This window comes from Spermophilus citellus (assembly GCF_964194105.1).
Source record: "Spermophilus citellus genome assembly, chromosome: 5".
In the NCBI taxonomy this organism is placed as follows: Eukaryota; Metazoa; Chordata; class Mammalia; order Rodentia; family Sciuridae; genus Spermophilus; species Spermophilus citellus.
This window is the reverse complement of record NC_138186.1, coordinates 71256285-71284070: the sequence shown is the minus strand read 5'-3', so window position 1 is coordinate 71284070 and position 27786 is coordinate 71256285. Positions and strand designations below refer to the sequence as shown.

Below are 27786 nucleotides of genomic sequence, written 5' to 3'. Positions count from 1 at the left end.
TCCTTAGTGTTCATTACTGGCATCCTTGCCAATATTTTATAAGCATCATTTGAATTGGTGAAGTTTCTCCTAGTATATTCCTTAGAGCTGGTGCATACAGTAATTAATCAATTCGTCTATTTTAACATGCCTTTCTATATCCTTGTTCCTTGAATAATAACTTAGCCAACTATAAAATTATTGTCTTACTGTTTCTCACTGTTTTTTTTTCATTCATTTCTTGTAAATGTTGCTCCATTGCTTTCACATACATTGCTGATGTCAATCTAATTGTCTTTCCTTAGCAGGTGACTTTGTCTTTTTGCATGGAAGTCCAAAGGAGTGAAAAACACCACTTGTATATTTAAAGTCTAATAGCATGAGTATATCTTAAAATTAAGAATTTTAATTACTCCAAAACCCTTTTTAAAGTTATAATCAGTGTTTTTTTAAAAAAATTCTAGAACAATCTAACAATTCTTTTAAATCATTTTGGTTTATGTCTTTAGGATTTGAATTATATTGAGATTTCTTTGTCTTCTACCTCTATCATTTTCTGATTCTTTTTATGTTTTTAAATATTGTCCTCTTTTTTGGTTATGGTTAGTTTTCTACTTGGTGTCTTTTTAAACTTTAAGTTAAATCTCTTCTCCTATAATTTTTTAATAATTTATCTATCACATTCATCATATCTAAGATGATTATTTTTTCAATTATTTATTTAGTTAGTTAGTTATGACACTAAGAATAGAACCCATAGATGCTCTATGACTGAGCTACATCCCCAGCCATTTTTTACTTTTTATTTTGAGACAGTCTTGCTAAATTGCCTAGGCTGGCCTTGAGTTTGCAATCCTCCTGCCTCAACCTCCCCAGTTGTAGGCATTGCAGGGTGTGAACTTGGTTTTATTTTCTTTTCTAAGTTTGATTCTTAATTTCCATTTTCCTTTTTTCTCCATTTTTATTCTAAGTTTTTGGATTCTAATTTTTTTCAATAGCTGAAAATGCTTCTATAATTGCTAATCTAGGTTTTAGCGTTTGTTGAACTTTTCTTCTGCTTTCTGTTTTTTTATGTAAGAGAAATTTACTAAAATGTTTTGATTTTCATTTTCTGTTTTTTCTCTTAGTTATTCCTTTTAATTTCTTTTTCTTGCATATTGTCTGCCAACTCTTCTTCAGTTTAAAATATCTTATGCCTGGCAATAATAGGGCAAGTGTAAAAGTTGGGTGACTTATTAGGCTTCTTAGTTCTAGTGTCTCCTTTTTTATTTATAGTAGTAAACTTAGCATTTTCTGTACTCAGTGAAAGTATTTATTGGAATGATTGGGCATGCTTTCTGTTGGGAAGGTGTAGAGGGAACAATAATGTCTTCAAAGTAGTTTCCTGTGATACTTCCAAAGAAGATGCCCAGTAAACAGATCCGATGAAAGAGCTCCCTCTCATTTTGAGAAGGGGAAAGAACAGGACACTGAACAAAGTTGGAAGGGATTATTTTAGATGAGGAACACCCATACATGGCAATAAAAGAGAGGCACAGATGGTTACATGTGCAGGTAGTATGGTGGTTTGATGGCAGGGTGTTTTAATCCTTTTTTTTTTTAAATACGTGTTCTCACCTATTGAAAGACGAGAGGGAACAAAGAGCATTGTTGATTTTTGAGAACTTTTTATATAGCAGAAACTTCTTTTATATATATGTGGAAAATGTGACAGAGAAATGATGAAGCAAATACAAAACTTTCACCAAAGTCTAGCTTAAGCTGTGTGATTTTAATGCTATTTCCCTCCATCCCTAGAACAGGGAAAGGTCTGAAGCAGCCTTCAGTTTGGTTTACTCAGCATTGGAATATGCATAAGCAGTTACAGTGGCTGAACAATTAGGTGTAAAGGAGTATGAACTTAAAAACTTTAGAGAGTATCCCTGTAGTGTGCTCTTTTAAGGTCTTCAGGGAATAGTCCGAGAAGGGCAATAGCTGGGTCAAATGGTGGTTCCATTCCCAGCTTTCCCAGGAATCTCCATACTGCTTTCCAAATTGGCCACACCCATTTTCAGTCCCACCAGCAATGTACAAGAGTACCCTTTTCCCACATCCTCACCAGCACTCGTTGTTGTTTGACTTCATAATGGCTGCCAATCTTACTGGGGTGAGATGGTATGCACACTACAGGGATACTGCCACATCAATGTTCATAGCAGCACAATTCACAATTGCTAGACTGTGGAACCAACCCAGATGCCCTTCAATAGATGAATGGATTAAAAATGTGGCATTTATACACCATGGAGTATTACGCAGCACTAAAAAATGACAAAATAATGGAATTTGCAGGGAAATGGATGGCACTAGAGCAGATTATGCTTAGTGAAGCTAGCCAATCCCTAAAAAACAAATACCAAATGTCTTCTTTGATATAATAAGAGCAACTAAGAACAGAGCAGGGAGGAAGAGCAGGAAGAAAAGATTAACATTAAACAGAGACATGAGGTGGGAGGGAAAGGGAGAAAAAGGGGAAATTGCATGGAAATGGAGGGAGACCCTCATTATCATACAAAATTACATATAAGAGGTTGTGAGGGGAATGGGATAATAAACAAGAAGGGGAATGAATTACAGTAGATGGGGTAGAGAGAGAAGATGGGAGGGGAGGGGAGGGGGGATAGTAGAGGATAGGAAAGGCAGCAGAATACAACAGTCACTAATATGGCAGTATGTAAAAATGTGGATGTGTAACCGATGCGATTCTGCAATATGTATTTGGGGTAAAAATGGGAGTTCATAACCCACTTGATTCTAATGTATGAAATATGATATGTCAAGAGCTTTGTAATGTTGTGAACAACCAATAAAAAAAAGAAAAAAAAGAAAAAAAAAAGAACTTTAGAGAGTGGTTCAAATAATGAAATTCGTTTTTTAAGTTGGAAATGAAACTAAATGATTGGAAAAGACAGAATGCAACAAAAGATATATGCATTTTTTAAATATTTACTTAATGCCTGGCTCTTTCCCCAATATTAAAAAAAAAATAGGGAAGAGGGCTACTGAGCAATGCCCAAGGGCACTTTACCACTGGGTTATATACTCAGTTCTTTTTATTTTGAGACAGTGTCTCACGATTTTGCTCAGGCTGACCTCAAACTTGCAATCCTTCTGCCTCAGCCTCCTGGGTAACTGGGATTGCACATGTTGTCTACCACACCCAGTTTTCCCCATTACTTTATATGATTTTTCTCATTAATATCATGAGTCATTTTGAGTTATAAGGGAAAAATATTTTTATCCTCTTATAGATGAGAAATCCAAGTAACGGAGAGATTAAATAACTTGTCTAAGATCACGTAGTCATCATTTAATAACCAATAAAAATTCCTTTCACCAAATTATTGAAAAATCATGTTACATCCAAATATTCTTCCTCAAATATAGAAAATAATGATAAACTGGTGATTCCATTATTTTTATGACATTGAAACTAGATTAATATAAGGACTAATCTAATTTTTTAAATATTCCTTTTTCCTAATTTATTATGGCAAACCATAACATTTTCAAATATGAAACCAATATATGCTATTTGAAAACAATGTAACCTAAAACAAATCATGAGTAAAGGATTTTTAAAATCCTAACTTTCTTGATGTCACTGGGTCTGGACTTCTATGGCTGGAGCTATGCAAAGCACTTTCATAAAAGCTCTATTCCATTTTTCTAAAAAAAAAAATTGGTGAAGTTGGGATTACCAGTGGTATTTAATATATGAATTCATGTTTGGTGAGATTAAAGTATTTTGTCTGATATGCACAGTTGGTTTCATGGCAGAGTGAGAATCCCAGTCCTGGTTTGGGTGCAACCCTCTGCAGGATTCCTTCCACACATCTTGTCTGTGTTTATTTGGTTAGCCCAGAGAAGCTTCCCTAGCCTAACATCTTCAGTATATCCTTAGGCATGCTCAAGATTTGTTTACATACTAAGAATAAACTATGCAGTGAGATCAAAGTAAAAATAAAGCATTTCCTTAATAGAAAGTTAAGATCTTCCTCCCATTGTATTATCATGATAAATAAACCATACCTTCCACCTGATTTTGAGGATTGCAATGACTGTGATCTAAATTACTCTCTTCTTTTATTCTTTTTATTATATATTATTCTTTTATTTTTGTGGGTAAGTGCCAAAGACCACAGTATGAAAAGAAATACATATGCAGTGCCAGTTTCACATGTCTGTTTTTGGTTAAAGCTCCTTTTTTTAAAAATAACTGGTCTGTTGTGGAATAAATCATCTTAGATATTAGCTATAGAAATTAGACTGAGGGAAAATGTTAAACATGACAGTTTCTCAATTATTTTATTTCAAAAAGGAAGTTAATGGCAGAATAGAAAAATAAGTCAGAGGTGGAACTGTGATTTATGTTTTTTTCCATAAACCAAACAAACTGACTTGTACCAGGTTTTCCACATCATGAAATCAGTCATATATTCAGGTTAAGTTCTGGGTGTAATACTGAATTTCTCAGGCTAGTTATGTATTACATTTTTATTTTAGGGGAAATGGCCAAATTATCTTTTCATCTCCTAATGAAACATTGTTAAAATACATTATTAAAAGAATGAAGATATTCTTCCTAGGTAAAGATCACTGGCTATTACCATATAATAACTAATCTTCATAATTTTCCAACAGCAAATGCTGTAACTCTATCCACAAGTATTTTTTGGTTTTTTGTTTCTTTTGTCCCCTTGAAATTGAGCACTTAAGAATCAATAGTCAATTGCTCCTTCCTTGTTATGCTCTAGTGATTGTAAAGAAGAGAGGATATAGTCTCATATTATGTTTCGGGCTATTTCAAGCATGGTAGGCAATTAAGAAAAAACATGTAAGATAAGTTTCTTGCCTTTAACAAATGCAAATCAGTAAAACAGCACTCATGTAAACAAGACTCCTGCTGAACAATCTGGCCATCATAACACTTAGCACTAAATGTATAGCTATACAATGCAACAGTTGTTCATAAAAGACAGGAATTTATGAGATCAAAAGGCATCTGTAAGTCTCTATCTTGAAATTTGTTGTGAAATAAATCATCTTAGATATTAGCTATAGAAATTAGACTGAGGATCAGAGCTATAGCTCTCAAAGTGTGGTCCCAAGGCCAGCAGTATCAGCACCTCCTGCAAATAGAAATTTTTCCTTTCAAAGAAGTTCCCCTGTGGAGAAAGAAATTAGTGAGTCAGATCTAGCGGGTCTGAGGGCCATATTTGAAAACCAGTGACTTGAATGACTCTTCCTTATTGTTGATAAAGTTGAGTTCAGATATTGTATCATTCCTCTATAGTATTTAGAACCTTTTATGATCCTTTTCCCTAATTTTTCAGGCATTTAAAAACTAGAGCTCTCAAACTAAATAGAGTCAACATACTCTTTTACTTTGTCTGAAATTTTCATAAGCTTTTCTATGAGACCACTGGACCCACAGGTAATCCATAGGGAAACATTCTTTGCTGCTTTTGTCCTCAACTGTCATCTGGTGTTTGTAAATAAAAGTGGAACAGATAAAATATTTGGCTTTGGTTGATATCTCACTGTGCTAATGAAATGTAAGAATTCATAGAAGTGAGAGAATCATAGTTTATACAAGGTGATACGTTTAAATTTTCTTCTAGGTGCTGATTGTGTCTGTTAAGTTTGCTTCATTTTCTATAATTTGGGGGAAAATAGAAAGCAGATCTATGAAAATAAAATTGTAATATGCTTCTGTTTATATGTTCTGAGGTTCTTTCTACCTTAATCCTGTTTCAGTGCAGGTATCTGAGACGTTTGTAAGAACAATGCTTTAGTTCTTAATCTCATTCACTCAGGATGCAATGTTCTCTCTGTTGTGAAACAGGTGTGGAATAACTGCCAACAGGGAACTTAGCTTGTGATGCAGTACTTGGTTGGACAGAAGCAAAACATGGCTCTTACTATTAGTTTTATACATTCTACATGTTGGAGTATCTATTTCATGAAGCTCCTCTACTACTCTAATTTTATTCAGGCAATTTAGGTTTATTAATCTGTGGGTGCTATGTGTTTAGGATTGTATTCAGCTAATGCTTATTGTTTTATAAGATAGGGTGTTAGATTCTTTATATATGTTAGCAATTGATTCATGTGGGAGATGTTTTAGCATAACAGAAGGTAGATATAAAATAAAATGCTTAAATATCTGAGCATAATAATGTAAAGATATATAACTGAAGAGTATTAAAAAGTATTGATGGTTATCTAAAAAAATATACATTTTAGATATTTATTTTGAATAGGTGAATACCAAATTAATGGGGCAAGATAATTTCAAGTAATAACTTATAAGTAACTCCATTTATAATAGAAGTTTTATTTAGATTTTAAAATGCAACTCTTGGAAGGCAACATCAAATTAGGTCTAGTAGGATGACCATTTTTAAAGTAAAGATTAAGATCAAGGTGAACATGAAAAGGACCAATATAGAACATTGGTCACATTCACATTGAAGATAAGAATATCAATCCTCCTAATAATACTAATAATTACTAAATAGGCTCACAGTTATTTCATAACTCAACTATCTGTCACCATGTATAAATTTTTGATGTTTATATTGTCACTTTATGAACTTTTTAAAGGTTATTTGATATCAGGAAAAGTTATTAATAATTCAGAAGTAATTCTTATTTTCATCTGTGTCTAGCATGCTGTAGTATGTAATTTTTAACATATAATAATATTTTAGTAAATGAACTTAAAAATGGAATTTTCCTTTTATTAAATCATTTACAGGGAGAAGCAGGATCCCCAGGTGCACCAGGGCAGGATGGACCACGGGGAGAGCCTGTGAGTACCTTCTTGACAGGTCGTGAAATCCTATTTCATGATATTTAATTTCTCCCCCCAGATGTCCTGTTCTTATTCACTGACTTCCAGAGTTTGGATGTTGTAGAAGGGTTTGTGAAACACTGTACCATACTGAAAGATTGAATCCTCTTTCATAAACCAGGAAGAATGTTGCATGGGGTATGAATCATGACCACAAATGCTCAGGCCCAGATAAGCCATTGGTAAACATCATGGTCTTTTCTTTAGTCAGTGTTGCTTTGCCACATGTCTGCTTTTTCATAGTGGGCTCTTGGGGATTGTGTCTTCAATAAAAGGAGTGCAGAGACATAATTAAGAGAGTACTGACTGAATTCTAGCTTTTTAGCAAGTATCCTAGATAACTCTTAACTTCAGATGGGTTTTTGAAATATAGATTGCTGCCCCCCCTTTATTCCTAAAATTCATAGCCAACATTTAAATACTAGTAGATTTCATTTTAATCATCAAAGGTATCTGTCCTGCAGGAATTCACATCTGCTTTGGGGGGACCTAGGTCAAGAAGTAAAAGGAAGGCTAGATATTATTTATCTAGCATTTATCACAAAGTGTTCAGTTGGGAGTTCAGAGTCTAAATGTAGATAAGACCTAGATGGACAGAGAAATCGCCAAGATGTCTTAAACAAGGAAGAGGGATTGATTACTCTTGGAATTACTCAGATTTCACTGAATTCTCATTTTTGGGTATTGTATTGCACTGGATCCAGTTCTATACAGAGCTACTGCCTTTATGAAGCACATAATCTAATTTGGAAAATTGAAATAAAGGATGCAAATGACACCCAACTTAAGGCTGTTTGTCATCAGTGCTGTGTATGAACTTGACATGGACCCAAAAGACCAGGGTTTAAAAGCCAATCTCTGCCATGTTCCAGCTCTGTAAGTCAAGTTCATATCTCTTAATACCTTCCATTTCATCTAAATTGTGCTTACAATGCCCTCTTCATGGGAGTTGTTGTGAGTCTTATGTAGGACCCCCCCTCCCCACCAAATTGTAAAAACAATATACAAATTCATGGGGTCAGTGCTAAGTGTACTGCATCTTGGATGGTTGAGAAATTTTTACCAAGGATTTGGGGCTAGGTTTGGTCATGAAAGGATGGCTGGAATGAAAGGAAGAGAGAGGACTAATATGAGTGAAAGCACACAGGTACAATGGTTACAGATGTGCCCAAGCAACCATGAAATCATCTTAATAAGGTCCTAAGGCTGTAGAGAAGGGTCCAGCTTGGGTAGTAGGAAAACTAGAAAGGTAGATTGGCCTGTCTACTTGATTTAGGAGAGAGAGCATCCAAATTACTCCTGCCACTACCCCATCTAAGAAGTGCATTAGAAGTAGTTTATTGCCGCAGTCTGGCTGCGCACAGAATCACGAGCCACTCAAGCAGGAACAAAACTTTATTTTTGAAAATGCCGCCAATACCCACGTCCGGCAAGCAAGCCGGTTCACCCACGCAGTCGTGTCTACCGGAACTGGGGCCCAGGACCTCCCCCGGAATTCCCTCCTACTATCCTTCCCCAACCAATGGGAACTCTCCAGGAGTCCGGTAGCAGGCTGAGGTGAACAGCAGGAGTCCAATTTCCATATGAATGCAAATCTTAACATAATCATATCATCTCAATGGCTAGCTGGCATCACCTTACAACCAAAAGTGCCATGCATCATTTTATTTGGTTGTGGCTCCTAGCAGTTTATGAGGTTTTTCATCCATACAGTGGATGTACAGAAAGAGACTAGAATGAAAGCAATAATTCCTGGGCTATTTTGACAGACTAGGCCTGAGGTATAAGGCCTCAACCAGAGTGTTAACAGGAAGAGTGAGTGCACTCAGTATACCTGAACCTTAAACATCATTATTGAAGATTAAACTAAGGACTTGCTACCTGAATACGAGCTTAGGTGAGACTATTATGTTCTCCCCGCCCACCCCCAGAAAGAGTGTGAAGAGAAAGAGACAAAGAGAAGCAGACACAGAGATAGACAGGGGAGTGGGTTGCTGAGAACCAGGTTATACCCTCTGAAGCAACCATGTTCTATAAATGTGGGTTAGTTGTTTGGAATCTGCAGTTCATTTTCCCATAGAAATGATGCTATAATGGGAAGACTGACCAGTAAATCTATGTAAGCCATAATGTAATATAAGGAGAATGCATGTACTTTGAAAATAAAAAAATTTCAATCATTTTTTAATAAAACCAGACAAGAGAAAAGAATATTAAATGGGAAATGAGGGTGATTAGGGGTGCTTCCTTCCCTCCGGCTGCCCATACCTCACTTTCAGCCAGAAGCTGACATGGTCTGCATGTGTTCTTGCCCTGCATGCTCCCACTTTTTTTTCCCGATTTTACGTTTTTGCTTCTTTTCTTCCTTTCTACCAACATTTGCTGCATTCTTCTAATGTTTGAGTGAGAATCACAGGGACTGCCTCTAGAAGGCTTCCAGCCTAGTGGGAATAACAGATGGTCAAAGGATAAACAAAACAGAAATGAAATGAGGATTTTCAAAAAGATAGTCCAACAAGTGGCTAAGGCAGGAAATGATCAGAATGGGGTAGTGGCTATTTAGATGCAATCTCTCTAAACCCAGTAGACAGAAAACTAGGAGTTACTGAGTGAGATTCTTAGCAACTCTCTTAGGCCAGTTTACCAGATGGAAGGCAGGAGCAGGATCCCTTATCCTTTTCCTCTAGCTCCCCTCTCTCCTGGTGAATGACAAAAAGGCAGGAACCATAGTCTATTGGGAAAGCGATGAAGAGATGATGCATCTAAAATTTGCCAATGTCTGGCTATAATCCTCCTGGTCTTTAATCACTTCCAAATAAGAATGTGTAGCATTGTAAGCTATTCTGTTATTTTGCCAATTCATTGAAACATGGTTGTTAGAAATGTTATGCCGCAAAAAAATGATCTTTGCCATTTGTGGAAAGGTTTTGAAAACAAATGAACAAAACCCTCTAATGTTTATTTGTTTTGTGATACAAAGAAATGAAGACTCCAGTTCCTGTGAATACTGGTTTTAAGGATTTGTAATGAATGATTTGGCCCGACTCAAAAGGACATGTTCAATATATTTGTTGTGCAGTGTGGCAGCCAAGAAAATTAATGGAGCTTAAATTAGAAGGACAGAAGCTCTTAGAAAATACTTTAAAGCTAATTAAACACAGCTTATGGCAGTGTGATAGTGATTCATTCCTGTAAGCAGATTGATACATATGAACACCATCTCCTGGAATTCAAACTGAGGGCAAAGAGTTTATTTCATTGGGAAATGATTACATGGCTTTAAATTACAAGTCATTTACACTCCAGTTCTTTGAATTTTAAGGCTAGTATTGATCACTCCTAAAAACAATTCAATCCTAAAAGCAATGTACTTTATAAATAGCAATTTATACCCAATTTACTTCAATCCAGTTAAGTACAACCTAAATTCGAACACTTGCTACTTTAATTATAATTGGTTCATCTTTGAATTACTATGTTTAAGGATCACATCAGTTATCAGTTATTCATTCAAAAAGCATTTACTGAGTACCTACTTTGTACTAGATATTATACTAACTCAGGAGAATATGAAGATTAGACTCTACCTTCAAAAAGTCTTAGGAGCCAATAGATGACAACCTGGCATGGATGCTATGAAACAAGGCATAGGGTCTTGAAAAATTGTAGAAGATGTGCATAACTCTATACGTAGTTGGGGGTGTCACTGAAAGCGATGTGTTCTTTCTTTAAAATAATACCTTTAATAGATAAAATTCACATACAGTGTAGTTGATATATTTACATTGTACATGGTACATTCCAAAGTTTGGAAGATAAATAGAAGTTGTCTAGCTGTGTTAAGTTGGCAAGGCAGGAGCATATAGCATGTTCCAAAACAGAAGTAAAAGAAGGCATGATACTCTGAGAAGATCTGATGCTAGTTCAGGCTAACTGGGTTCACAGAGTGGAAGGAATAGAAGTAAATGAAGTTGTAGGGGCAGCCAGAGGTCAGATCATGAAGGGATTTTGTCTGAGTCAATTGGTGTTCAGTCTCCAAATAAACTTGGGAGCCACTCAAAGGTTTTATGTAGGGAAGTGAGTTGATCAGGTTTAAGTTTTAGAAAAATCCCAACAGCAAATAGGAAGTCAATGTGGGTCAAGAGAAGAGAAAGCCTGGCAGCAGTCTAGCTGAACTCTGTCACCTTTAGTACCAACAAAAGCAAGAACTTTCAGAATTGGGAGTGAGAAAATGGACTGATTTGAAATGGACTAAAGCAGGGCTTGAGGCCATCTTAGTGCATGGTTGAAGGCAGAGAAACACAAAGCAATAACCAGAATAGAACAAGAAGAATAGTTTTAGCCAAGGATCACTTAAGGCATTTTGAAATGGAACATATCTAGATAATAATAAAGATATTTGAACAGGTAATCTATATCTTTGAGTAGTTATAAAGAACAGATTCATTAAAAATGAGTATTTATAAAATTTTTAATAAGAAATAGCAGACCACATGCCTGTAACCTCAGCACTTGGGAGGCTCAGGAGCGTGGATCACTTGAATCCAAGAGTTTGAGACCAGCCTAGCCAACATAGTGAGACCCCATTTCAAAAATAAATAAATAATGTAGTTCAATGTAATTCAACACCCTCTCCTAATGGCTCATCCTGTGGATTTGGTAGTTTCTTAGCCAGTCCCCACAAATGCATGAGCTAGTTCTTTATCTCTGGACTGTAGTTGTGTTAGAAAGTATTGGTGAATATTTAGCCAAGGAGATTTCCAAGCAAAGTGATGAAGGTATGGTTTGATTTCTTTTTGCTGCTTATAGTAAAGTGTGAGGAGAAAATGGCAAGTTGAGGAAAAAACTTGGGCAAAGAAGAACAACCACTTGATGATTTGGGAATGTTTTAACTTATCCCCATTGCAGAAGTTATCAAAATTGGTAGATTTGCTGTTAGAAAAGCATGCTGGTGGAAAGGCTAAGAACATGTCTGAACAAACTTTTACTGGTCCTAAATAGATTAGGAGTATGCCTCCTCTATTGACTCAACCATCTCAGTAGAATTCCTGTAGAAGAATTTGAACTTCACAATAATGAGTTGAGACTTTTGGGGCTATTGGGTTGAGGTAGATTTGAATCTTTAGGGTCAGAGGGTGAACTGTGTTAGTTTGAAAATTGTATACCCCACTTAAGATATCATGTCCTTACCCCTGAAACCTGATAATATTACCTTATTTGGAAGAAAGTGTCTTTGTAGATATGATTAAATGAAGTACCTTATAATAGGGAGATTATACTGGCTTATCCCAGTGGACCCTAAGTATAATCAAATCATAGGTGTCCCTCTGAGAATGAGACAAGGGAAATTTTCACACACAGAAGAGGAAGAGTCAATATGATCATGGTAGCTGAGATTGGAGTGAATGATGTACCCACGAGTCATGGCATATTGTTAGCCACCAGAATTTGAAAGACTAAGTAATAGGTTCTTCTTCAGAGCCTCTGGGGGGCAGTGCAGCACTGTTAAGACTTTGAATGTAGACTCCTGGACTTCTAAATTGTAAGTGAATAAAATCTATTATTTTTAATCTACCAAATTTATGGCAATTTTACAGCAGCCATTAGGAAACGAATACATTGGCTTTTCATATAGTTCAGTCCTTAACAATCATTTTATGTAACCAACTTGTATAAACATGCATATGAATATGTATTGCAAACTCTTTTTTTTTTTTTTTTTTTTTTGGTGGGGGCTAGGTACCCGGGATTGAACTCAGGAGCACTCAACCTCTGAACCACATACCCAGGCCTATTTTTATTTTTTATTTTATTTAGAGATAGGGTCTCACTGAATTGCTTAGTGCTTCACTTTTGCTGAGGCTGGCTTTGAACTTGAAATCATTCTGCCTCAGCCTCCCCAGCTGCTGGGATTATGGGTGTGTGCTACCACACCCAGCTGTGTATTGCAAACTCTTGTTAGGCCATATATTTATCAAAAGCATTGGGTTTACTAAGCCAGGTATAGTGGTAAGCTGAGGCAGGAGACTTGCTTGAGACCAGCTGGGCAACATAGTGAGGCCCTGTCTCAAAGAAAACAATAAAAAAATCAGGTTTATAGCAAGTCAAAAAACAACTTGGTTTAAATGACAATTTGTTTAAAAGCAAGACTCTATGATCACCAATATTATGTGCACCATCAATTTTGCTAAATTAACATGCATTTTTAAAAAAATCTCTCCATTTTTCATTTTCTGCATATTTAGTAATTTTTTACATATATTTCATTGTAGCATTCTTGACATTGCAAAGTTGATATAATTTAAATGTATAACTTTTAATATATTAAGTATATAAATCACAATTAAGAAATATAATAATGTATGAATATATTCCAAAAAGGATCTACGTGGACAAACATCATGGGGTTTAGTCAACTTTCAGTTGCTTTGAGTTTCACTCCCCCAGTGGGTTTTTGATGTCTATTGTTGCTTAACTGTATCTTATTTGCTCCCATAAGCATTCTTTTTAAGATGCTAAGCTTGCCAGACTATATCAAGGAATAAAGGACAATCAAGTTGTTTTAAAAAACTCTTCAAATACTGGAAGTGTATTTTCCTGACTTTTCGCAAAATCAGCCTGATTTTATCTTGAACAGCTCAATAGATGGTTAGAATCCAGCAACATGAAGACAGCAGTAAACCCAATGTACCACTAGCTGAAAAAAAAAAAAAATTAAAGAGAGAATACTCATTTTCAACTAAACTAACTTTTAACCAAAAGAAGAACTTTCATTTTCAACTAATTTAACTTTTAGACCAAATTACCATGTTTAGCAAATTTGCTTTGGCCCATTGATGCCAATCAAATTGCCACAGTAACAGAATTTCTGTTGCTAATTCATCATAGCTATTCTTGTCCTGGTGTTCTTCCTTGTTGTATAACATTTTTATACAACAAGCTTAACAATTTTAATCAGGCAGTCTGGGCTAAATACTTGCTCATTCTCTGCTCGCCAGCCAGACCCTTTTGGACAGGGAGCCTTTTGGACTCATGGTGAAGATTTGTAGGCAGGGATTCGGTTTCTCTGTCTGAGCTGAGACCCTTGGAGCTCCGTGAGGATAAAGGATGTGTGTTTTCTGGATCTGTGAAGGTGAGTTCATAATTCTTAATTAAATCCTTTATATATCTTTTGCCTTTTTATTATGGAAATGTTTGTTGTCTCCTATTTCCCAGAATAAACAGATGGGTTTCACTACAGCATGTTTGAGAACAGGAGCTGTTTCCTTTCCTCATGCCATTCAAATTCATGCTAACCCACATGTTATGGTTGTCTCTATGGTGTAATGTTGACTGCTAAACTGGTCCAAGTCATCATTTACTTAAGAGACAAGTAGATCTTTTGTTTAATCACCTTTTCTGTGGCCTGATTATTTGACATATTATTTTATACATAGCCCACTTGAATCTAATGTATGAAATATGATATGTCAAGAGCTTTGTAAAGTTTTGAACAACCAATAAAAAAAGAATTAAAAAAAATCTTGGGGAAAGTTAATGTATAATTGCCATAGTAATTTCTCATGTGGGGAAATCTACTTATTAAAATTAGTAATGTAGAGATGGTTATTTGCCTATTTGATTATGTTTTTTATTTAGATTGGGAAGAAAGGTAAAGGGAGAAAACCCCATAGTTCTATTGTTGTTCTTATTAGATGTGTAGTTGTATGGTATGATTTTTAAATCTTTTGTACAGATTTGTAATACTTTTTTCCACCCTTCTTTCAGGATCTGGGTATGGCACATCCTCAGTATGTGTTGAATGAACCAACTTTATTGTGAAACTCATATCTGGTCTTAGGAATTTCACATAGCACTTGGTGCGAAGACAAACCACTTTTAACAACTTAAATGATATGATATATAAAAATTTACTTCTCTTTACCATTGTAATAATCCCTGGCTAGTTATATTGATTATTTGTTTTAAACCAGATTGAGAATAACTCTTAGGATGCATTTTGAAATAGGCTTTATCTAAACTAAGTTATGTGAACTTCAACTTAACTATAGCAGTAATTAAATTTGCAAGCAGTATCTGTAGCTTTTTCATCTCCCCAAATATGACATTTGTTGTTGTAATAACTGTGAAAATATATTGTTTTATTTAATTATATCAAGCAAATGTTGGCCATTGTCTGTACAAGTTAATAAAGCCCCACCAGCTTTAATTATGGATTTGTCTGATTCTTTTCTATCTAAAATAATGTAAATATTATTGGCATAGTAAAACTGAACTATCATCAAACAACTTTATACAACAATATTATGGGCTTTGAATTTAGAAACTCTATCTGTGACACTGATTTTTTTGCATTCTGAAGACATATTTTTGAATATCTTAAGTCACTAAGTATTAAAACATTTTATTTATTAAAACATATTTATTTGAAAATTTATCTTTTCTGGGTAACTGTTTGTAAATGGAAAGAAGTTTTATTGAGCCCTGAAATTATAAGAGGAATAAATGCCAAATTCTTACCTCTTCTTTTGAAGAAAATACTTCTTAATGATAGTGTTTTCCTTCTCTAAGAAATACTGATGTCTTTGGGTAACACAGTATACTTAGGGATGTGTGAAACTTATTTGCAAGAATAACCTACTGATACATGAAAGTTAATCAAGTGTGTTACTCTCTGAAGTCACAGCAATTGAGTTGTATTAAGATCTACCCACATAAATCTTTGAGTCTACAGCAGCCTTTCTTTTTGTTGATCTAAGTTTCTTTACCAAATAATGGCCATAACCTTTAAAGCCTTTACTTTTTTATTTTGAAAGTCCAAAATTTTGAAGAAAATTTTTGGATGATTATATGTGAGGGAAAAATTTCTTTAGATATTCTTTGAGAATTTGATTAGAAAATTGTGAGGGCCATTTTTATTATATAAATTATTACATCTTATTAGTTATATTAATTACTTGCATGAATTTATTTTTTTATCATTGTACCTTTTATCTATTTAAGTACTCAAAAATACAGAAATTTTGCTGTGAATTTTAAAGTTGGCCATCACTAACCTCAATCACATTCCTATAAGTTACTACTGCTATCCTTTTAACAAGATTATTTCCAAACTTTTTTTTTGAACATACAAATAAATGAACAAAAATATATACATACATGTTTCTTCTTTTTATGTACCAGGGCTTGAACCCAGGACCACCTAAACAATGAACCACATCCCCAGCCCTTTTAATTCTATTTTTTTAAAAATTTGGAAACAGGGTCTAGCTAAATTGCTTAGGAACTCACTAACTTACTGAGGCTGGCTTTGAACTTGTGATCCTCTGCCTCAGCCTCCCAGCTGCTGGTATTACAGGTGTACACCATTGCACCCAGCCATACACATTTCTTAAAGAAAAATATCGATTTCACTGAAAATTCTGACTCTATGATATGGACATTTTATTATTTCAGGCTATAAGACAAAATATAAAATCTCATTTCATTTTATCTATAGCATGGTTGTATTTTGTCCCATTGATGATACATATACTCTCACATACTTATGCCAAAGTTTTCCCTGAAAGATATATACTATAGGGGGAATTGCTAGTTTAAAACATAGACTATACTTTATTTCTAAATTTAAGCAGAAATGTCTAATGTTTCCCTAAATATAATATTTATATTTCTTATTTAATCAGATTCTGGTTTACAAAGTTCTATTTCAAGGTGATTGAGAGATATTCCACAAATACTATATGAAAAGTTTGGAGAAGATACATTTTTTAGTATCTTGTAACATGATTTTGGATGTTTCTTCTCTAAGTTATTCACATAGTAATCAATAATGAGCATAGTGTATTATGTGGGTTTATTACTTTTTTCTCTTCCCACATTTTTTATTGGTGCATTATAGTTGTACATACTGATGGGAATTGTTACATATAAGTACATGAACACGACATACAAAGGAGGGGGGAAGTGCAGGGTGAGGGACAGTGATATTGGATTTATTTCTTGATGTCGAACTCTCCTTATATTTTGAAACAAACCCTACTTGGTCTTGATTGGTCTAATTAGTATTATATGATTTACATGTTATGGTGAATCCATTTGCATTTATATTAACAAATCGATTTGTAGATTTCTCTTGGAGGTATTCTTTTTTTTAGTGGTTTTAGTATTAGTAGCCTCATAATTTGAGTTTAGATTATCTTCCATCTTTTTAAGAGAGTTTAAATTGCATAGAAACCATCTGACCCTTTGATATTAGACATTTTTGTGGTAGGCAAAATAATGGCACCCTCTCCTCTCCTGCAAAAAGATATGCACATCATAATCTTTGGAACTTGTAAATATGTTGCCTTATGTGGAAAAGGATTTTGCAGATGTTATTAACATGAATGACCTTGAGAGAGGGGATATTTTCCTGGTTTGTCTGAGTAGATCCAATCTAATCATAAATTATTAAAACTGGAAAAATGCAGAAGAGGAATGTGTCAAAAAGATGTGACTTGAGAAGAACTTGATGCCCCATTGCGGACTTTGAAGATGGAGCAGTGGGGCCATAAGTATAAGGGGGTATGGCAGCCTCTGTAAGCTGGGAATGGCCCTCAGCTTATAGACAACAAGAAGTGGGGTCCTTGACCCCACAACTGTAAGGAATTGATTTATACCAATAGCCAGAGTGGTCAGGAAACTAGACTGCCTCTTGCCTACAGACTCCAGAAGGTAGCACAGCCCTGCTGACTCCTTCAACTTCTGACTCATACAATTGTAAGACAGTAAATTGTGTGTTTTTAAGTCACCAAATGTAGGGTTTTGTTTTTTTTTTAAATGGATCAGCAGAAAATTAGTGTAATTTCCATTTTCTTTTAACCTTTCTAGTTCTAGTTAGTGCTCGTTAGTCTATCTTATTTTTCAATAGGAAGATGGGACTATCTACTACATAAACATAATAAAATCCACTATGGACTCAAACAATTAAGCAGTGCAAGGATTTGAATGGAATAACAAATATACTTGATAATGTGAGGTTATAAGTAAAAATGCCCAGAAGATATAAAAATTATATCTAATTTTCAAAAATTTATACATTCACTTTTTACTGTATAAATTAAGGTTAAAATTCATCCATTAGTTTATTTTCTTCATCAAACTACCTTCACCCTTCATTTGGTGTTTTAAAGTATTTTGTGTTTGATAATGTCTATCTTATTGGAGATTTTAAATAATTAGTACAGTTTTTAGATTTTTCAGGAAAATAGTGTGTAACTGCTGTTCCACAATTGAGTCAGCTATAAAGGCCTCTGAAAAATCCATTTTTGGTTTTCATCTTAGTGAAAAGCTCTCTGTGATTTGTTTTTTCAAAATTGTGAACTGTCTTTTTCAGGTTTCAGAAGGGTGAGCCCATTTTACAACAGTTCTGATATTATTTGGAATTATTTTCTTTCAAAATGGTATCAATTTTCAGTGTTTTGTTGGTCTCCTTGTACATGTTCCTTGTAACTCATTGATGTTTTTCGCATGTATTTCCTTTTACTGACTGACACAAAGAGGCAGGTGATTTTTGTTGACTTTTTGGGCTTGGGACAGTGACATGATTTTCCCATGATGTGGCAGTGCATGCACTATCCACCAGGCTCTTAATCCTGTCCTTTCCTTTGTGGGTGGTTCTTTGCTTTCTCTGGGTTTTTAGATACATTATTTTAGGTTAGGGAACATTTGTATTTTTTGTCTTGACCTTAACAATAACAGTTATGTAACAGTAGCATTGTTTAGACTATCTTCTTGGTATTTAAAAATTGTAGAACTGCCTTTAGGTGTGGAAGAGTCATGCCAAAACTGGAAGTAACTTTACAAAATACAAATAGCCTTTCCTTCCTATGATATCCTTGGCCTCTTCCTACAACATATAATGTCAAATTGGTGACACTTTATGGTGTATATAAACATAAGTAGCCTCAAAATGTTGACAATTTGGGGCCAGTTCTATGTGGGTCCTGACCTATGGACTGGAGTAAATTCATCCAGATTATTCCCCCACCCCCTTAACTAGAGCATAATGTGGGAGTAGTAAAACCAGCAATCTCTTTATTAAGGGTTTATTGCAAGTACTTGTATGTTGGTTTCTTTTAGGTCTGGCAACTGTGATTGTGAGTTGCTTCTCTTTATAGTTATCTTACCACAGAGCAATCTGTTGTGTATCATTCATAATGTTCTGTCAATTACTGTGGAAATAAAGGAATTGAAAATTACTGTGTGGCTCAACTACACACATATTTCAAAAATATCAATTATATTCTTCTGAACAAGTGGTGATGAAATTATTAAATATTTACAAAGCAGAAATCATTGCAGTAGTATTCTATAATCAAAGTCACCCACACATAAAAAGGCAAAACAGTGCTGAGCAATGTTGGCTTGTTGGCGCCCCCTAGTGGAAAATGGTAGATTGCCAGAGTCGTCTGTGTACTATGGAAACCTTGGAAAAGGAGGGTGGGAAGTCATCTGTGTACAATGGAAACCTTGGAAAAGGAGAGTGGGAAAGGCAAAGTGGAAAGGTCACATACACACACACACACACACACACACACACACACACACACACACACAGAGTTACCCTCAAAATGGAGAAAGAGGGGGCTAGGGTTGTAGCTCAGTAGTAGAGCACATGTAGAGCATGTGTGAGGCCCTGGGTTCGATCACCATCACCACATAAAACTAAAATAAACAAAAATAAAGGAAGTGTGTCCATCTACAACTAAATATATATTTTTTAAAATGGAGAACAAAATTTTGAGACATGGGAAAGAATTGACCTCATTTATTTCACAATTTTTAAAGGTTAGGGAGGAGCTATGAAGACAGTTATAAAATTGGTTCATTCTAGTGCCAGCACTGAGCTAGGACTTTACCTGTGAAAAGTTAACTGAGAGAATATACCAGCCCTATGTGGTAAATTCTGTTGTTTTCCCCATGTATAAAATGGGGTTGCCGAGACATGACAGCTAAGTGAAGTGTCACTTAGCTGGGGTCCAGCAGCCACTAGGAAATGGGTTGACTGAGTCCAGCATCTACACACTTAACTGCTTCATTCTTTCCTACTATACACTTTATTAATAATCATTTCTAATCTTTTCATCTAACTAGAATGAGGCTTGCAACATATGTCCTTTTCCTTTATTGGCTCCTTAGTAATGAATCAATCACTTCTTGATGCAAAGAATAAAACATGCAATATGTTTCTAATGTTTTGATAACTGCAATATTAAGTATCTCTACCAGTGTGTAGAAAAGCTAAATACCATCAATGGATTATATCTGTTTTACTGGATTGAAAATATTACATTATTTAAAGCAAGTTTGATCTAAGATGGTTCAATATCAGGGATAAGGTAAATACATCATTGCATGAGAGAAAGTATCATCTGATATTTTGTCTTTTCTAAGTAATCCATAGTGGACACATTATCTTCATTATAAAAACAGCTTCTAGAAAATAGAGGACAGCCTGTTCTAAAATACATGTTTCTATTCTCAATAACTTATTTGGTACATAGTAATGGTTTAAATGGTTACAGAGAAGCTTCTAGAAATGTTCTCTTGTCAACATTCTTTCACCACAGCAATATGCAGATTTTCCAGTTGACTTTCTGCTCTTCTTCAAACCCAGACTGCAATCAGAGTAATGGAGGAAACATGTCCATTTTTTCTTACCAAATAAAATACTTGTTTTTTTCTATACTTAAACATTTTCACAGTTGTCTGGACCCAAAACCACACAGGCTGAAAGTAAAATATAAAATAGTTTTCTTGGAAAAACATTTGGTCTATGAAGTAATTGTCACTAAATACTTTTGGATTAACGAACTGGTTTTAAATGATATTTCTGGTAATATAAATCTGGCAAAGTCTTGTATATTTCAGTACACATATTTGGAACCCAGGAAAATATTACCTTGGAGAGTTTTATTAACTAATATAGCTCTAAATAATTTCAGTTCTCCTGAAACTCTCTCTCAGCAATATTCTACTTCTCTTTCTTATATTAGTTTTGCCAAAATTTGCTTAAATAATCTTTACATTGTTTTAATATATAATATTTTATACATATAGTGTCAAATCCCTGGAAAGAACTGTAGGGAAATGGGTTCTCAAGAGCTCCTGGCAGGTGGAAGTCAGGGTACTGTTCTTGGATACTTGGGCATAACTATAGTTCCTCATAGATGTGAAGAGACTGACTTTGGATGCAGAATCAGCAGTAGAGTCAGGTTATATATAGGTGTTATATATAAGTAATCACTATTAATATCATAGATGGTGTAAGGGCACAGATATCTGAATAGTGATGGTAATCCTAAGTAGTAAAGTACTGTAGGTGGCAAGGAATTCAGCTGGTCATGTCTGACAGTATCATGGACAACTGTATGTCCCCTTTAGGGATTCTGGGGTCAGGGGACATCTCATTGAAGCAATTGCACTTATTTTCCAGTGTAGAACAGCATATAGTCACTTTGCTCCTGATAATATTTTACAGACAGATTTTTAATTCAATTCAGAACATCGTCTAAGCTTACAGTAAATTTACATGTGTGGGTGTGTTATGTATGTGTATTTGGGAAGAGTGGCTTCTCAACCAATCGTGGCCTTATTTTGAACCATGTTTTTGATAATTGATTGTATAAAAAATATGCATTTTCTGTCTTAGAATAACTGAATTCATTTCCATCTGTTTTCCTTAAAACTCAATGATTTATTTTTATTTTATGTTTTAAAAAGCTTTGGGGACATAATGTATTCATGCTTCCTAATGTTTAAAATTTCAATTTACATTTTTTATTCTCTAGTATGTTTATAAAGATTTGTTTTGTCAATAATATTTTGAGCCCCTATTGATAAACATTACTGAGATACAACTTTTGTTCTCAGTTGAGGGTGTAGTGAAATGGAAAATAAATTGAGATGAAGAGCATCAGATTGTGAAAGGAATTTACCTGAATTCCAAGTTCAGATTCTAAAACTAGAATTATGTGCTTGTACCTTGCATTACAGTTACGGCTAAACATGGGTCAGTATTCCATTCAAAAACTCAAGATGTGAAAAAAAGCAAAATAATGGCAGACTCTCCATGTAGAAGTAGTTGATCATATGGATACTGGTGACTCTCCACCTGTCCTCAATTATTGGAGAGTGCTGCTGTTCTTTGAAAGCTTTGATGATGCAGAGGTTTTTCAAAGACATTTTAATGGGTTCTAAATTCCTTGTCATTTAATTTTCCTATTCTGCCAGAGAGTCAATATGTATTTATAAAAATAAATGTGAATCATTTCAACTGGAGTGTCATCAGGAAAGGAGCTAAGAGAAGTGAATGAGAAAAGAAAATTGATTATAATATCATCTTTGTTTTGTGTGACAAATAGTCATTTTGAGTAAATGCACTGAAAGACTTAATGATTGCTTTCCCACTAATAAATATGCTAAATCCATCTTTATATACGTAACATTATTATCCTTTGAATCTTGCTAGAGAACTTGTACTTTTAGGCTGAGCCATATAAAATAATTCTTTGTGCTTCTTTCTTTCTGTCTGCAAACTGGTGCAGAGACTTCATGATTGCACCAGCAGGGATCATAAGGAGAGCTTACTATGGGTGTTTTGAGACTCAGGTTGGAGGAAATAATTTTATTTCATTAATTTTTAAGGCTGAGATGGGAGAGCCTTGAGAACTGTTGTACTGAATCTGAACTCCTATCTATTGACAGTGTTTCTTGCATTAACTATTATAAATAATTAAGATGTGTTCAAATGAAATTTCCTTTTTATCGTTTGTGTTGGTCTGAAAGAAGAACCAAGATTTAATTCCTTGCAGTTTTTTTCTTTCTAAAAGTGTTTATTTCAAGGTTTAACCATTAGTAGATATTCACCTAATGCTGAATCACATAAATTTTTTCTTATCCAAAATTGGATTATTGCAGATAACACTTTTATACTGTAATATGGATGATAAAAGTTTTCAATTATGCATTATTTACAAATTTACATATTTATACATATTTTACAGATACACATGCTTGCAAGTTACATAAAATTTCAATTATGACTGATTCTTCTTTATTGATGCAGTCTGTAATTTTTAAATTAAAATCTGCTTTTTTTTTTTTTTTTTTTTTTTTTTTTTTAGGGAATCCCAGGATTTCCTGGAAACCAAGGATTAATGGGCCAAAAGGCAAGTATTAATGATTTGGAAGGAGTGGTCCTGGATCTGCTTATTAAGACTGAAGAGGCGATGCTTGCCTTCACACAGAATATATATTTACAACATTTATGACAACAGCCAGCAATTCAAATATTATGTCATTTCAGAAGCTCTTTTGTGATGTATATAGATAATATTAATTTGGATTTACCCATATGTGTGTTGTTTACTTGATTACTTCTCTATCTTGTGCTTTAAGACAACATTTTTGGGATAATTTTATTCTTCCTGAACTGTGTCTTTAGCTGTTCCTATGCAAAAATATCTTGGAAGTAAACTTTTCAGCTTTTATTTAAGTATAAATTTCCTTTTTTTACTTAGTTTTGAGAGATAAATTTGTATAGTATTTCAACCCAAAGTTGACTATTATTTTTTTTTAATAAATTGAGGTTTTCCTTCCATTGTCTCCTGATCTCCATTGTTAATTAACACCATAAAAATTTGCTATCATTTTAACTCTCATTCTTTTGTAAATGATCTATTCCTTCCTTTTGGATTCTTTCAAGGTATTTTATTTATTTTTAGTGTTATGAAACTCTCTACAAGTGGACTTCTCTATATTCATCCTGCTGGGAATTCAGTTTTCTTCCTGGCTTTATGAAATAATTTCTTTTAATTCTTGAAAAATTCAGCTGTTATCTTCATATTACCTCTATTCTCTCTGTTCTCTATTTCTGGAATATCTTTTTAAATTTTATTTTTTATTTTTGTAGTTGGAGATGGACACAATACCTTTATTTATTTGTTTATTTTTATGTGGTGCTGAGGATCGAAGCCAGTACCTCACACATGCTAGGCAAGTGCTCTGCTACTGAGCTACAGTCCCAGCCCTCTGAAATATCTTATTCCTTCTTATTTTATACTCTATCTCTTAATACCACCTTCAATTTTCATTCTTCTAATTTTGTCTTGTGTTCTGGTTGAATGTTTCTGAATATGTGTTTTACTTTACCTATTTTTCCTTTACTGAGTTGAATCTTTTTAAAACCAACATTTTTTTTTTTTTAAATTTAGAAGCAATCGTATTTTTAACTTGTAGGAGCTCTAATTTTTCAAACCATATCTTTTTGTTCTTGATAGTCTCATTATATTTTCAGTCCTGATAGTTTTTCATGATTATATTTTTTAATTTTTAAAGATCTCATATGTAGTTTTAAATTCTAATATTTATATTTGGTTTGTTATTCCCTCTAGGTTGTGTGACTTACTGTCCCCTGTTTCTTTACTGTTGATTGTGAGCTCATTGCTTTATTTTTATCTGGAGGGAGTCCTGTCAGCCTTGCTGGGAAATGGGGTGCTGTCACCTGGTAGCCTCAGATAGCATTTTAGTCCATTTTGAAATTTCAAGGTTGTCATGGCTATTGAGATTTCTATTTCCTCCCCATATCTGGCTCACATTGTTTCCCAATAGTTGAGCATGCACCTCAACCACTCATCCTTTTGTGTTATACATCTCTACCTTTGGCATGATTTCTTCATAGTTCCAAATCCTTACCAAATATAGCTTCAACCATATATTTTATTAACATCAGAGATATTTGAATAGTTCCCTAACTGCTTAGAAGACAAGCACTCTCTCTTGGAGGTCTGAATTTAGAGAGTCCCTCAGTGTCTAGTCGGTCACAATACCAAAAGTTGAAATCTAAATCCTGTTATTTTTATAATCCTTGTTTTTCTTAAAATAATTTTCATTCACTATCATAGCACTTACACTCTAAGATAAGAAAATTTTCACTTGATTGTTTTTCTTGTCTCACCTTACCAACTGTCAGCTACTAGGTCTGCCTTTGGTAGAATGGCAAGTGTCACTCCAAATTTCACAATGATATTATAAGACAGCAATTATGCAGAATCTAGCCCCAGGTCTCTAAGGTGTTAAATCCCTGGTATTTCTGCTTTACCTGGCTATAGTATCAAATTAGAATGACTAATATTGAATTTTCATTTTGTAGTGCTTTGGTAGAAAATTTCTGAGAATAAATTATTGATACACAAGGTTTAAAATATAGTCTGTATTTGATTTTTAGGGAGAAATTGGACCTCCAGGACCACTAGGAAAAAAAGGAGCTCCAGGGATACCAGTAGGTCAAAATTGTTATCATGATGGTGTTTAAAATGTTGTTACTAAGTACCAGGAGTTTATATTTTGGAGTTCATGAAACTAGATAAGATACAACAATGAGATTTTTTAAGTCCACAAATTCCATCCATTTGTATTTAAAATATTATAGATTACCATTTTTCTTGAGGTGTCAAGATTTCTTTAGACTCTCAAAGAGTTGGTCACTTTAAGGTCAAAGTCAGGATTGGTAATGCTTGCTTGTAATCCTAGCAACCTGGGAGGTTGATACAGGATGATTGTAAGTTTGATGCCAGCCAGGGAAACTTAGTGAGACACCACCTCAAAATAAAATAAAAATCTTAGGATGTGACAGAGAATCCCAGTAAAAAACAAACAAACAAACAAAAAATAAAACACACACACACACACACACACACACACACACACACACATACACATCATTTAATTAAAAAACAAATATCAGGACCCTTACTGTAGAAAAATCAGAAAACAAATGTGCTAGGTATTCATTAAAAAATAATACTAGCTGGGCACAGTGGCACATACCTGTAATCCCAGCGACTTGGGAGACTGAGGCAGGAGGATTGCAAGTTCAAAGCCAGCTTTAGCAAAAGCGAGGCACTAAGCAACTCAGTGAGACCCTGTCTCTAAATAAAATACAAAACAGGGTTGGAGATGTGGCTTAGTGTTCAAGTGCCTCTGAGTTCAATCCTTGGTAACCCCCGCTCCCCCCAAAAAGAGTACTAAGAATCATGAAAAAGTATAAAACTCAATGAATGTTCTTTTTTCATTTTTAATAATATATTAAAAAATTAATGAAAGAAGAGGTCATATGCAAAGGTTTCTAAACCAGTGAAGAAATTGTTTTAGAATTTTCAGGAATATAAGAAACATGAGTTTTATATTGAAAATTATGAAAATTCTATTATGTATGCAAGAATCCAGAGAAATTGTAAGTTTATTGCTAGACATGATATTGATCTTTAATTTATGATACAAACTGCCTCTAATAGCTTTTTATTCAAGTAAAACAGATCATTTTCGCATTTGAAATTGATGACTTTAAATTATAAAAAAATATATAAATTAAAAACCAGACATTTGACTTAGTGAATGAAAGATTTGGTGAATTTTGCATGCTACAGTAAATAAGGAAAATGTCTATTAAGTGTGCATTCAAATTTTAAGAAGACTTAAAGAAGTGTCTTTCCTTCAAAATATAATACGTCTTCCTCTACTTTCACCCATCACTACCAGGTTATATATTAAAATAATCAATTAAATTTAGTTATTAGTAAAAAACTATCTAGAAAAATGGAGGAATTGACTAGTGTCCATTGACCTCAAGAATAGCTATGTATAACATTTCTAATATTTGGCACACTTGCTATGAACTAGCAAATTTCATGTTTTGTAGTGGCAATAACATTGTAAGTTGACAGCAAAGCATTGTAGTGTCATGGTGTTTTTATTATGAACATACTGAAATTATGCTTTCTAATATTTGAAATTTTTTCCACATCACGTTTCCTTTGCCAAATGTGTGTATGTGTGGATGCATGTATACCTATTTATAGTGTGTATGTATGTGTGTGTGTATATATTTGTGTGTGTGTTATCATATACTTTCTATATAATAGTAAAGTAGACTCTAAATTAAGTAAGGTCCTACTTGACAAAGTAGTTATCATTGTCTTGTTTTGAACCAAATGGTTACATAAAAATGTGGCAATTTTGTAACTTGAGGAAAGATTATTATAGTCAGAAAATATATTACATTATAATTCTCTTAAAATATTGTTCAGGATAATAGAAGTTTTAAGCAATGTTGATTGAGATGATACCTATGAAGAAAACTACTTCTTAGCCATCATGATAAATTGAACAGTTTGAAAAAATAAACATTTCCTCACATAAAGATTTCTTTGCTCTTTTTTGGTCTTTTGGACATCAGCATTGTAAGGGCTCTGCTAGCCTTCATTCTGTCTTGCGGTTTGATTTTTTAATTTTTTGTTTGAAGGTACTACATTAGGATTTAGTGGATTAATTATGAGAATGTGTAATGTGGAAATGCATTTACTATTTTAAAGTATTTTTCTCTAAATCACTTTTGAAATTCCCTCTTTAAAATGTAGGGCTTGATGGGAAGCAGTGGCTCACCAGGTCAGCCTGGCACACCAGGATTGAAGGTAGGTATGATGAGGGTCATAAGATTGAGAGTTTATGGGATCACAGTGACCATTTATAACGTTAGTAACAATTTTAACTATGTTGATTCTATTATGAATGTGGTTTTAATTCTACAAACACTCACTTGTAAGAATGAAACCTAAGAAAAAAGCTCAGCATTTGAAACAGGCTAAAATAAATCAGGTCAGGCTTAACCTGGAGATGGGGCAGGGTCCCTCATCAGTTGGTTTCTGCTTCCTTTTAGGTGTTTTAGGGAGCATTGAGGAATGCTTAGAGCTTATTGGAGCTTGGAGATAAAGGCACCAACCCCAAGAGCATTCATAGTTATGACTGAGCAAGGCTCTTATCAGTTTTCTAGTCTTCTTTTTGATATTTTTATTTATTGGGATGCA

At 34.2% G+C, this 27786-nt stretch overlaps 1 protein-coding gene across 2 annotated transcripts in view; it reads left to right on the top strand.

The window, feature by feature from the left end:
- COL21A1 (collagen type XXI alpha 1 chain) overlaps nt 1–27786 on the top strand; it is a 198612-nt gene that overhangs the window by 152191 nt on the left and 18635 nt on the right. For both annotated transcript variants that reach the window (XM_081295392.1, XM_081295391.1), the window contains 4 exons: nt 6782–6835; nt 23047–23091; nt 25149–25202; nt 27340–27393. In XM_081295392.1, coding sequence (XP_081151518.1) covers nt 6782–6835; nt 23047–23091; nt 25149–25202; nt 27340–27393 — 207 coding nt within the window. The remainder of the gene's footprint in view (nt 1–6781; nt 6836–23046; nt 23092–25148; nt 25203–27339; nt 27394–27786) is intronic.